This window comes from Colobus angolensis, unplaced genomic scaffold, assembly GCF_000951035.1.
Source record: "Colobus angolensis palliatus isolate OR3802 unplaced genomic scaffold, Cang.pa_1.0 Scaffold476, whole genome shotgun sequence".
NCBI lineage: Eukaryota > Metazoa > Chordata > Mammalia > Primates > Cercopithecidae > Colobus > Colobus angolensis.
The window spans coordinates 482,683-494,854 of NW_012118221.1; the positions used below are offsets into that span (position 1 = coordinate 482,683).

The following is a 12,172-nucleotide window of genomic DNA, read 5'->3' on the forward strand; positions in this document are numbered from 1 at the left end:
AAAAAAAACCCCAAAATTAGCCAGGCATGGTGGCATACACCTGTAATCTCAGCTACTTCGGAGGCTAAGGCAGGAGAATCACTTGAACCTGGGAGGCAGAGGTTGAAGTGAGCCAAGATTGCACCACTGCACTCCAGCCTGGGTGACAGAGCCAGACTCTATCTCAAGAAAAAAAAAATGATTTCACAATTGACCTGGCACAGTGGCTCACACCTGTAATCCCAGCACTTTGGGAGGCTGAGGTGGGCGGAGTTTAAGACCAGCCTGGCGAACATGGAGAAACCCCATCTCTACAAAAACACAAAAATCAGCTGGACATAGTGGTGCACGCCTGTAGTGACAGTTACTCGGGAAGCTGAGGCAGGAGAACCTGGTAGGCAGAGGTTACAGTGAGCCAAGATCATGCCACTGCACTCCAGCCAGGGTGACAGAGCAAGACTCTATCTCAAAACAAACAAACAAAAAGCAACAATTCATGATTGATTGCATGTGGCTAGCAAAAGCAAAAGAGGTAACAAAGTCCAAAGTTTTACTTGAATCAGTAAGTCTACTTCTGTCTCTCTAGTGCAAACATCTTACTGCAGGCCACCATCAGCTCTGGCCCAAGTTACAACAACTTCATTATTTCCCCTCCAACAACTTATCCTCACAGTGGCTGGATAGATTTTTTTTTTTTGAGATGGGGTCTTGCTCTGTTGCCCAGGCGGGAGTACAGTGGTATGACCATGGTTCACTGCAGCCTCCACTTCCCAAGTGATCCTCCCACTTTAGCCTCCAAAGCAGCTGGGATCACAGGTATGCACCTCCATGCCCAGCTAATTTGTTAAAATTTTTATAGAGATGGAGTCTCCCTATGTTGCCCAGGCTGGTCTCGGGGTCCTGGGCTCAAGTGATCCTCCTGCCTTGGCCTCCCAAAGTGCTGGGATTACAGGCATGAGCCAACTTGCATGGCCTGAGTTTTTGTTAATGGATTCATCTTAAAGCATATTTGGACCACGTTATTCTTCTATTTATAAATCTTCAATTGCTGCTCCAAACCTCTAAACTCCTGAAAATGGCTTATAAGTTTCTCATGGCTCTGTCCCCCTCTACTATTCCAATCTCATCTCACGCCATTCTGCCTTGCCAACCACAGCAAGCTGATTCTTGGCGCTGGGCCTTTCTAGATGCTCTTCCTGCCTGGAGCCCTTTCCCCAACCCAGCTCCTCTTTTCACATAATTTTCTCATCCTTTGGATCACAGCTCAAATGTCATCTCCTATCCTAACCATCCTATCCAAACCAGGTCCTTCTTTGCTATTTTCTGCCTCAGCACTGATTCCTCAATAGCACTTACCAATTTAAAAGTTTAAAATATATATTTATCTACATTTTTGTTTCTTTCAACTATAAACTCCACAGATCCACAGAAGGAAGACATCTTCTCTGTCCTGTTCCTTTTTACTTGGTGCCTGGCACATGAAAGGTATTTAATAAGTATTTTTTCCAGCCAGGCACGGTGGCTCATGCCTGTAATCCCATCACTTTGGGAGGCTGTGGCAGGCAGACCACCTGAGGTCAAGAATTTGAGACTAGCTTGGCCAACAAGGTGAAACCCTGTCTTTACTAAAAATACAAAAATTAGCCAGGTGTAGTAGAAGGTGCCTGTAATTGCAGCTACTTGGGAGGCTGAGGCAGGAGAATCGCTTGAACTCAGGAGGCGGACTTTGCAGTGAGATGAGACGGTGCCATTGCACTCCAGCCGGGGCAACAAGAGTGAAACTCCATCTCAAAAATAAACAAAAGAAACTGATAAATAAATACTCTTTCCAACTTGGGCAATATAGTGAGATCATATCTGTACACAAAATTTTAAAAATTAGCTGGGTGTAGTAGCACATGCCTAGTCCCAGTTACTCAGGAGGCTGTGGTAGGAGGATTGCTTGAGCTTGGGAGGTTGAGGATGCAGTGAGCTATGATCACACCATTGCACTCCAGTCTGGGCGACCAAGTGAGACTCTGTTTCAAAAAAAAAAATTGTTTTTTTAATGAATGAATGAAGGAGCTGGTGAAGTTATTCATGAGAAAATGTCATGACGAAAAGGTAGGTTTAGAGGCAAAGGTATACATCTCTAATACTGTGGTGTTAGGGTATCTGTAGATAAATAGTTGGGGTTAGAAACGGAAAAAGACACTTTGGGAGGCTGAGGTGGGTGGATGACCTGAGGTCAGGAGTTCGAGACCAGCCTGGCCAACATAGTGAAACCCTGTCTCTACTAAAAATACAAAAATTAGCTGGAGGCGGCCGCTCATGCCTGTAATCCCAGCACTTTGGGAGGCTAAGGTGGGTGAATCACGAGGTCAGGAGTTTGAGACCAGCCTGGAGAACATGGTGAAGCCCCATCTCTACTAAAAATCCAAAAAATTAGCTGGCAGTAGTGACAGGCACCTGTAATCCTAGCTACTCGGGAGGTTGAGGCAGGAGAATCGCTTGGACCCGGGAGGCAGAGGTTGCAGTGAGCTGAGATTACACCACTGCACTTCCCAGGCAACAGAGTGAGACTCCGTCAAAAAGAAAAAAAAAAAAAAAAAAAAGCAAAAATTAGCTGGGCGTGTGGGTGGGCGCCTGTAATCCCAGCTACTCAGGAGGCTGAGGTAGGAGAATTGCTTGAACCCAGGAGACAGAAGTTGCAGTGAGCTGTGATCACGCCACTGCACTCCAGCCTGGGTGACAGAGCAAGACTCTGTCTCAAAAAAAAAAAAAAAATTAGCCAGGCATGGTGGCACACGCTTGTAGTCCCAGCTACTCTGGAAGCCGAGGCAGGAGAATTGCTTGAACCGGGGAGGTGGAGGTTGCAGTGAGCCGAGATAGCGCCACTGCACTCCAGACTGGGTAACAGATGAGATTCCGTCTCAGAAAGATACAAGAAAAAAGAATTGGCATTTGATACTGTACCTCTAGCCCTTCTCAGGTGAGCTGGGCCTGCCCAGAGGCTAACACTACTTCAACTACAGTTATTAGGCCTTATCACAATATAGCATAACATTCGAGAACCTAAAAGAACTTGAGACCTCTCATTACTAAGCATTCAAGTAAAAAAAAAAAAAGAACTTGAGACCAACATAGTTTAGAAACAAGTGCTAGTGATGTGGTTTACGCTATAAGTGCAACAGTAACTTATAGTAATGAATTAATGAGGGTCAAAATAGTCAAAATAGGTCTAGGGCTGTAGTTCATGCCTATAATCCCAGCACTTTGGGAGGCTGAGGCAGGCTGATTGCTTGAGTCCAGGAGTTTGAGACCAGCCTGGGAAACATGGTGAAATCCTGTCTCTACAAAAAATACAATTACTGGGTGTGGTGGTGTGCACCTGTAGTACCAGCTACTTAGGAGGCTGAGGTGGGAGGATAACTTGAGACCAGGAGGTTAAGGATACAGTGAGCTATGATCACGCCACTGCACTCCAGTCTGGGTGACAGAGTGAGACCCTGTTTCTAAAAAGGAAAAAAAAGAAAAAAAAATTAGAACTGTCAGAAGTCTGGAAGGTAAAACACTTTAAATTTATTCCTTCAAAAATGTTTACTGAATATTGTACCTGTTAAGTGTGAGGCCCCAAGCCAAGTGCTGAGAATACCCAGGTGAGTAAGACACAGTCCTTGGTCTCTACTCACTGATGGTCTAACAGGGAAACAGACACGGTTACCTTGGAATTGACAGGCTATGTAGAGACTTATATTCCATTGAAAAAAGATAAACATAGACATGAACAGGGCCAGAGGCAGTGGCTCACACCTATAACCCCAGCACTTTGGGAGGCTGAGGCAGGAGAATCACTTGAGGCCAGGAGTTTGGGAGCAGCCTGGGCAACATGGTAAGACTTCATCTATATCAAATAAGATAATAAAAAAGACACAAATACATAACAATGATAAGTGTTATGAAGAAACATAAGCAGAGTAAGAGGAACACAGAGTGAGCTGTGTCATGTACGGTATTTAGGGAAGCCCTCTTCAATTAAAGTAACATTTGAACAAGGGCCTAAAGGACTGAGAGTTTGAGTTCCCTGGATATCTTGGGGAAGAGTATCCCAAGTAACGGAAATACGTGTAATGGCAGGCTTGTGCTTGAATAGCTAGAGAAATAGCAAATGTGTCTGGAGTGGAGTGAGTGGGAAGGAGTGTGGAAGTCAAAGAGGTAGCAAGGCCAGGTCATGTAGGGCCTGGGTAGCACTGTGGATTTTACTTAGCTTGAGATGAGAAAAGTCATGCAGAAAAATTTTAACTTGATGGAGCAAGCAGAGGGAGTAATCACAGATCTGGGAGTATAGGAAAGTAAAAAAATGGAATCAGTAGTTCAGGAACTCAATTCAACATGTGGGATGGATTAGAGAGAGGCAATCCAGAAGGCTATTCATTCCCAACAGTTCAAGTGCAAGATGATGAAAAGTAACCAGAATGGGCAGGAAGAATGGTAAGGGCTACATAAAAATGAGAAGTTTTCAAAGAAAGCAATGGGATTTTCAGGCTTGGTGGGGATGAATGTACTTGTGATGTAGCTTCAGAGCTGCTGACTTCAGATACAAACAGCTGTCCTGTCAGAAGCAAATGAGGCCAAAGTAACTGTTCTTAAAAAGGAACCACAAGAGAGTTTCAGTAAACAAAACTGTTGTTCTTATAAACCTGTTTGTAACTGAAACTGTTGTTTGATTGTTTGAAATAGAAATGGAACAGTCTTTTTTTTTTTTTTTTTTTGATAGGGAGTTTCGCTCTGTCACCCAGGCTGGAGTGCAGTGGCCCGATCTCGGCTCAGTGCAACCACCTCCACCTCCCGGGTTCAAGCAATTCTCCTGCCTCAGCCTCCTGAGTAGCTTGGATTACAGGTAACTGCCAACACGCCCAGCTAATATTTGTATTTATAGTAAAGACAGGGTTTCACCATCTTGGCCAGACTGGTCTCAAACTCCTGATCTCTTGATCCACCCACCTCGGCCTCCCAAAGTGCTGGGATTATAGGTGTGAGCCACTGTGCCTGGCTGAACAGTCTTTATTTTTAATAATTAAAGAACCCAAAATAATTTACCCTTTCCTGAAAAGTAAATCAAATTGATCCTATTTACCATCTGAAAATGCAACAATCATGAGCAGCCAGGCAAAGGAGCTCTGGTGGGAGCCTAAGTTCACTTCTGCATATCAGCAAATTTCATTAGAAATGCCTGTCTCCCAGTTTTGAGTCTAAATAATCAAATGTAATGGAATATTCTTAGTATAGTGCTTATATCCTTACTGAAACAGTTTCTTGTCACATATTTTGTTGTTTATAATTTTCTTTCTTTCTTTTTTTTTTAGATGGAGTCGTCTCACTCTGTTGCCCAGGCTGGAGTGCACTGGCATGGTCTCGGCTCACTGCAACCTCTGCCTCCCGGGTTCAAGGGATTCTTCTGCCTCAGCCTCCCGAGCAGTTGGGATTACAGGCACCTGCCACCACGCCTGGCTACTTTTTTGTATTTTTAGTAGAGATGGGGGTTTCACCATATTGGCCAGGCTGGTCTTGCACTCCTGACTTTGTGATCCGCCTGCCTTGGCCTCCCAAAGCGCTGGGATTACAGGCATGAGCCACCGTGCTGGGCCTACAATTTTCTTAACTAGGGTTGAAGGCTCTGAAAATATGCAGAAAATCTTATAATGGCCTTATGAAGGTTGTATATGTGGCAGAAAGATTCTGTTTTTCTGGACAATAAATATATACTGACATCAGTTTAGAAAAATGTATAGTAGTATAGCATACATACAGGTAACTGAACACAGAAATATCAATAACAATTGGTAAGAGCAATTTTTTTTTTTTTTTTTGAGACAGAGTCTCCCTCTGTCGCCCAGGCTGGAGTGCAGTGGCAAGATCTCAGCTCACTGCACCCTCTGCCTCCCAGGTTCAAGCGATTCTCCCTGCCTCAGCCTCCGGAGTAGCTGGGATTACAGGCATCGGCCACCACGCCTGGCTAATTTTTGTATTTTTAGTAGAGACAGAGTTTCATCACGTTGGCCAGGCTGCACTTGAATGTCTGACCTCAAGTGATCCACCCACCTTGGCCTCCCAAAGCGCTGGGAATACAGGTGTGAGCCATGGTGCCTGGCCAAGAGCAACTGTTATAATTGCTATCATCAATAATTTTTTCATATTTTTGTGGCCACACTTAAAGGAGTCATCAAAGGATTTGATATTGTGTGGATAATACTTAATATAAAAGCTACTTAACTTTTAAAATATGTTGTCCCATCTCACTTAAACTTACCTTTCTACTATCCGAAAGGTTAGGCAGATGACAAATGCCATTTTTCTCCATTCTCTCTCTCTCCCCATATATATATATATATATTTTCTGAGACAGGCTCTTATTCTGTTGCCTAGGCTGGAGTCCAGTAGCACAGTCATGGCTTACTGCAGCCTCAACCTCCCAGGCTCAAGCGATCCTCCCACCTCAGTCTTCTGAGTAGCTGGGACTACAGGTGTACGTCACCAGGCCCAGCTAATTTTTTGTATGTTTTTGTAGAGATGGAGTTTGCCATATTCCTCAGGCTGTTCTCCAACTCCTGGGCATAGGGGATCCACTTGCCTTGGCCTCTCAAAGTCCTGGGATTACAGGCGTGAGCCACGGTGCCCAGCTCTCCTCAATACTGTAGTGCTGATTACACTGAGAGTGTAAAAACCATTTGAAATACTTAATCATTGTTTTGAGGACACTAACAGTAACATCGCAACTTACGGGTGGAACAAATTTTAGAAAAAGCATTATTTACTTATTAGCAAATTATTTACGTTGATTTAACCTGATTTAACTAACTAGAGTACTTTTTAAAATCTCGGGGGCCAGGCGCGGTGGCTCAGGCCTGCAATCCCAGCACTTGGGGAGGACAAGGCAGGTTGATCACCTGAAGTCAGGAGTTCAAGACCAGCCTGGTCAACATGGTGAAACCCCGTCCCTAGTAAAAATACAAAAATTAGCCGGGCACAGTGGCATGCACCTGTTGTCCTAGCTACTTGGGAGGCTGAGGCAGGAGAATCACTTGAACCCAGGAGGCAGAGGTTGCAATGAGCCGAGATTGCACCACTGCACTCCAGCCTGGCGACAGAGTGAGATTCCGTCTCAAAATAAATAAATAAATAAATCTTTGAACACACAGGTATTGCTTAAATAGCTTGAACCCAGGAGGCAGAGGATGTAGTGAGCCGAGGTCGTGCCACTGCACTCCAGCCTGGCAACAGAGTGAGATTCCGTCTCCGAAAAAAAAAAAAAGATACTGCTTAAATAGCACAAAGTTCAAAGAAAGCTTGATTTAACCAAATCAAACCACCATGCCAAGATCAAAACAAATCAAGGTCATTCAAAATGAGTTGAATAAAAACAGAGAATTAAACTAATGCAGGTTTGAGATCAGGTATTTGCCTCTTTGAAGAGTGACCCTGATTTTGTCTGACCTCAGAAGGGTTGTTTCTCTCTGAGCTCTATTTCCTCTTCAAAACATTCAGAGGCTTGTGTCTGTGCAATTTTAAAGTGTTTTTGGATCTATAATTTGGGATTTTGTTATAGTGGCTCCAAACTGAAAACAATTTGACCATAGTATCATCTTCATCTTAAAGAAGATTTTAACTGGGCGTGGTGGCTCAAACCTGTAATCTCATTTTGGAAGGACGAGGCAGGAGGACCTCTTGTGAGACCTTCTCTTTACAAAAACAAACAAACAAACAAACAAACAAAACCTAGCCAGGCATAATGGCACACACCTGTAGTCCCAGTTACTCAGGAGAAGGCTGAGGCTGGAGGACTGCTTGAGCCCAGGAGGTTGGGCAGCAGTGAGCTGTGACTGCACCACTGCACTCCAGCCTGGGCAACAGACTGTCTCAAAAAGAAAAAGAAAAAAACAAAAAACATATATATATATATATATATATATATAGTACTTGGATCTTGTACAAAGGAATTGAATTGTTCAATGCTACTTACAGCCAATATGTATTTACTTATTTATCTTTATTTTTTTTAAGACAGAGCCTTGCTCTGTCGGCCAGGCTGGAGTGCAGTGGTGCAATCTTGGCTTACTGCAACCTCCGTCTCCCGGGCTCAAGCAATTCTCCTCCCTCATCCTCCTGAGCAGGTGGGATTACAGGCATGTGCCACCATGCCTGGCTAATTTTTGTAGTTTTAGTAGAGATGGGGTTTCACCATGTTGGCCAGGCTGGTCTTGAACTCCTGACCTCAGGTAATCTGCCCCCCTCAGCCTCCCAAAGTGCTGGGATTACAGGTGTGAGCTACCACACCCGAGCAAATACATTTTTAGTAAAGTTCTGAGGCAAATGATGAAAACAGGGTTAGTATAAAATTTAGTATTATTTGAATTTTTACTGACTGTTTTTAGGCCTGACACAGTGGTTTATTCTTTTTCTTTTCTTAGAGACAGGATCTCACTCAGTCATGCAGGCTGGAGTGCAGTGGTGAGATCATAGCTCACTGCAGCCTCGAACTCCTGGGCTCAGGTGATCCTCCCACCTCAGCCTCCTGAGTAGCTGAGACTACAGGGATGTGCCACCACACTGGGCAAGTTTTTAAAATTTGTTATTTGATTTTTAAAAATTGGCTGGGCACGGTGGCTCACGCCTGTAATCCCAGCACTTTGGGAGGTTGAGGTGGGTGGATCAACTGAGGTCAGGTGTATGAGACCAGCCTTGCCAACATGGTGAAACCCTGTCTCTACCAAAAATACAAAACTTAGCCAGTCATGGTGGCATGAGCCTGTAATCCCAGGTACTCAGGAGGCTGAGGCAGGAGAATTGCTTGAACCCAGGAGGCGGAGGCTGCAGCGAGTGGAGATGGCGCCACTGCACTCCAGCCTGGGTAACAGACGAAGACTCGGTCTCAAAAATAATTTTTTTTTTTTAAATAGAGATAAGGGGACTCTACCAGTTGTCCAGACTGGTCTCTAACTCCTGGCCTCAACTAATCCTTCTGTCTCAGCCTCCCAAAGTGTTTGGATTACAGGAGTGAGCCACCTTGCCCAGCCTGACACAGATCTGGCTTTTTTTGTATGTAATATAACACTTCATAGCAGGCATTTGATACTAAATAAATTAGGTAAGATGTACTTCACACTGAGGTTTCGAAACCGCGTGGCATGACATTTTAATCAACAGTACGAATCTGTAAAGAAGGGCTTTATCATCAGCACAGAGCAGGAAAAACCTAAATAGAATGAAGTCAGCTAAGATGATTACTCAGTCATTAATTAATTATGCTGTCTAATCACCGCAGTTTCGACCTCTCTTTGGCTTCAAAAGTCAAAAAATTCGACCTCTCTTTGGCTTCAAAAGTCAAAAAAGTATACTCGCAAAAAAAAAAAGTCTACTTGCTCTGAAAGGAAGTTTGAGTTCTTTATCTTACTGTAAACTCTTAGAAGAGGAAACAAAACTGCCATTTAAATGTGCTAATGAACTTGAGTGTGACTATGCTATGAATCAGCGAGTTTCAAAATCAAAATTCCTCTGAGTCCTCCAGTCAAAAGACAAAGGCCTCTTTCTTGGCTTGATCACACATATAATACGTACACATATTTAACCACCTCTTTTTAAACCACCTCTTTTTAAAACTCCTTACAATTTACATCTGAAACATGAAGACGAAATGTGAATGAAATACTGCAATGAACATTAACCGTCCCAGCTACCAGTAGTGGTACGTCTCAACAGAGGACGATGACTTCTGTGGTCTCAGGTAATCTTCACAAAACCCGAGGAGAGGAACTGTCAGCCCCACCCCACGAAAGCGGCTACTGAATCCCAGATTGCCCCACGATCCCAGCTCTGCGAACGAGGTCACGTTCACAACGGCGGGAATTTCCGTAGCGGTGACACACGGCACTTCCGGCCGGCCGTGAGAGTCGGTGACGTGGCAGCGAGGACTGGCACGGTCGTCGGGGTCGGGGCACCAGGAGCTGTCAGGTGGCCTCGGGGCAGCCCGGCTGGCAGAGAAGAGCTCGCCGGCGCGGCGGCGGCTGCGAGTCCGGAGCCGGAAGTGCCACGTGTCCTGATTGCGGCTGCGCGGCCGGCGGCTGACAGGCACTTCCGGCCAGGGCCTCCCTCCTTCTCTCCAGGTTTGGCTGCCGCGTTCTAGCCGGGCGTTCGCGGCCCCGCCGGCCCGACTCCCAAGCCTCACCTTCCAGGCTAGGCCGTGGCCGCCGGTGGCCTGGGGAGAGTGCGGCGCCATGCCTCGGGCTTAATGCGCCCCCCTCTCTTCTCCCAGTCTTCAGTCTTAAGTTGTTAGCTTCCTCCCTCCGCTTTCAGCAGTGGTCTTTCAGCTCTCTTCTTGTGCGCTGTTGTCGACCCCAACCAGCCCCTTCCAACCCAGATAACCGCCGTCGTCATGTCCCAGCCGGGAATACCGGCCTCCGGCGGCGCCGCAGCCAGCCTCCAGGCCCAGAACGGAGCCGCCTTGGCCTCGGAGTCTCCCTACACCAACGGTGAGTGCTGTCCTGGGGGAGGGCGCAGCCTGGCCAGGGCTGACTGACCTTTGCGTGCCACTGCTGCTTGAAGCGACATAGATAGAGAGGGTGACCTCCTTAACCGGGTTCTGGCGCGGGTGGTGGTGGGCGGCTGGGCCAGGGGACCACGGCGATTGTGCACCTGTAGCCCCAGGCTCGGCTCAGTCTTTCACATTTATTTATTCAGTCGGTCACCAAAACAGTAAATGAGCCCCTGCTGTATGCAACGCCCTGGGTGAAACATGGGTGAGAAAATGCTTCAAAACTCGAATATAAGGATCATAGTGTTTGGGTGCCTTCGCCTTCCATGCCACCTCACCCCGGTTTTCTAGAGAGCAGGATTTGGGGTCCGATTCATCTGGGTTCTGCAGGCCCTGAAGTGGTGGGGGGGCGTCGTAGTCAGTCTGAGTTTCTGGAGATGTATGCATGCTTTTGGGACACCCCTTTAGGGCCTACTCATCTCTCCCAGAACCTTCCCAGAATTGTACCTACAACAGCTGTTCAGTGTTTCAGCTGTGGAAAAAACCAAGTAGAAGGATCTCCTGCTTGATTTCTAGATGTCTGTACAGCATTTGGAAAGTGGTTGGACACAACTCTCTGAATCTCTGCCAAGAGTCCACATGTACATTATAGTTTGTCATTTGGTGTGAGAATGTCTTATAATTTTATACCTCTTCTAGGATTCCTTAAATCATCCGACATTGTGATTTGCTAAGATTATTTCAGTTGTTACAATCAACAAAGACTTTCTGCTGACAGATTGCCTACTTACCAATTTACCTACAGATCTTTGGTTTACAGAAATAAGACTAGTAGAATAATGCTGAAGAACTTAAGTTGCCCATTAGAGTCTAAGATTTCTGTGAAGTTGGAGAAAATAGTGACTAAAATCGCTAAATTACATTGTTTTTAGAGAAGACCAGTGTTTTCTTTACAAAGATGGCTCTAAAAGACTTTTAAAAATGTCTGTGAGTAGGCCACTATGTGGGCAGAAGAAAGAATAAGTGGAGGAAAGCCACTGAAAGGGTATTGAGTTAACCATTCTTTCTCAAAATTATGGTAACAGATTATGTAAACTACATTTTATTCTAGGATATTTAGTAACATTTACACTGAGGATGAGAAAAAATATGTTACATGACTATGGATTTTTCTTATCTATAAATTGCAGTTTTACATTAACTTTAAATGACAAATCCTGAAATGTGCTTCAATGTTTATATAGGAGTGTAGTTGTCATAATATTGAAATGTTAAAGGGATTTGACCACTGTGGTATGCTGTATTAGAGATATTGTCACTATGTTGAGTTGACGCAGTCCAACAGATATTTGTTCCACTTTTTTTTTTTTTTGAGATGGAGTCTTGTTTTGTTGCCCAGGCTGGAGTGCAGTGGCATGATCTCGGTTCACTATAACCTCCGCTTCCCGGGTTCAAGCAATTCTCCTGCCTCCTTAGCCTTCCCAAGTGCTGTAATTACAGGCCTGAGCCACTGTGCCCAGAGCTCTTTTTTAAAATATAATTTTCATAGTCTTTTTATAAGTTCCATTTCTACAGGTTTTTTTTTTTTTTGAGATGGAGTTTTGCTTTTGTCCCCAGGCTGGAGTGCAATGGCACAATCTCGACTCACTGCAACCTCCACTTTCCAGGTTCAAGCGATTCTCCTGC

The 12,172-nt window shown here is 45.0% G+C and overlaps 1 protein-coding gene and 1 long non-coding RNA gene across 3 annotated transcripts in view; one reads left to right on the forward strand and one right to left on the reverse strand.

Moving 5' to 3' along the window:
* Positions 1-9,129: 9,129 nt before the first annotated feature.
* Positions 9,130-10,033, reverse strand: LOC105523807. The gene is made up of 2 exons (XR_001003651.1): positions 9,354-10,033; positions 9,130-9,320 (listed from the first exon to the last, which is right to left on the reverse strand). It is a non-coding gene; the product is annotated as an uncharacterized LOC105523807 (long non-coding RNA).
* A 52-nt stretch (positions 10,034-10,085) lies between these two features.
* The window catches only part of SEC24A (SEC24 family member A), a 107,154-nt gene continuing 105,067 nt past the window's right edge, over positions 10,086-12,172 (forward strand). For both annotated transcript variants that reach the window (XM_011958814.1, XM_011958815.1), the window contains exon 1: positions 10,086-10,484. In XM_011958814.1, the coding sequence (XP_011814204.1) occupies positions 10,388-10,484 (97 nt within the window). In that variant the 5' untranslated portion in view covers positions 10,086-10,387. The remainder of the gene's footprint in view (positions 10,485-12,172) is intronic.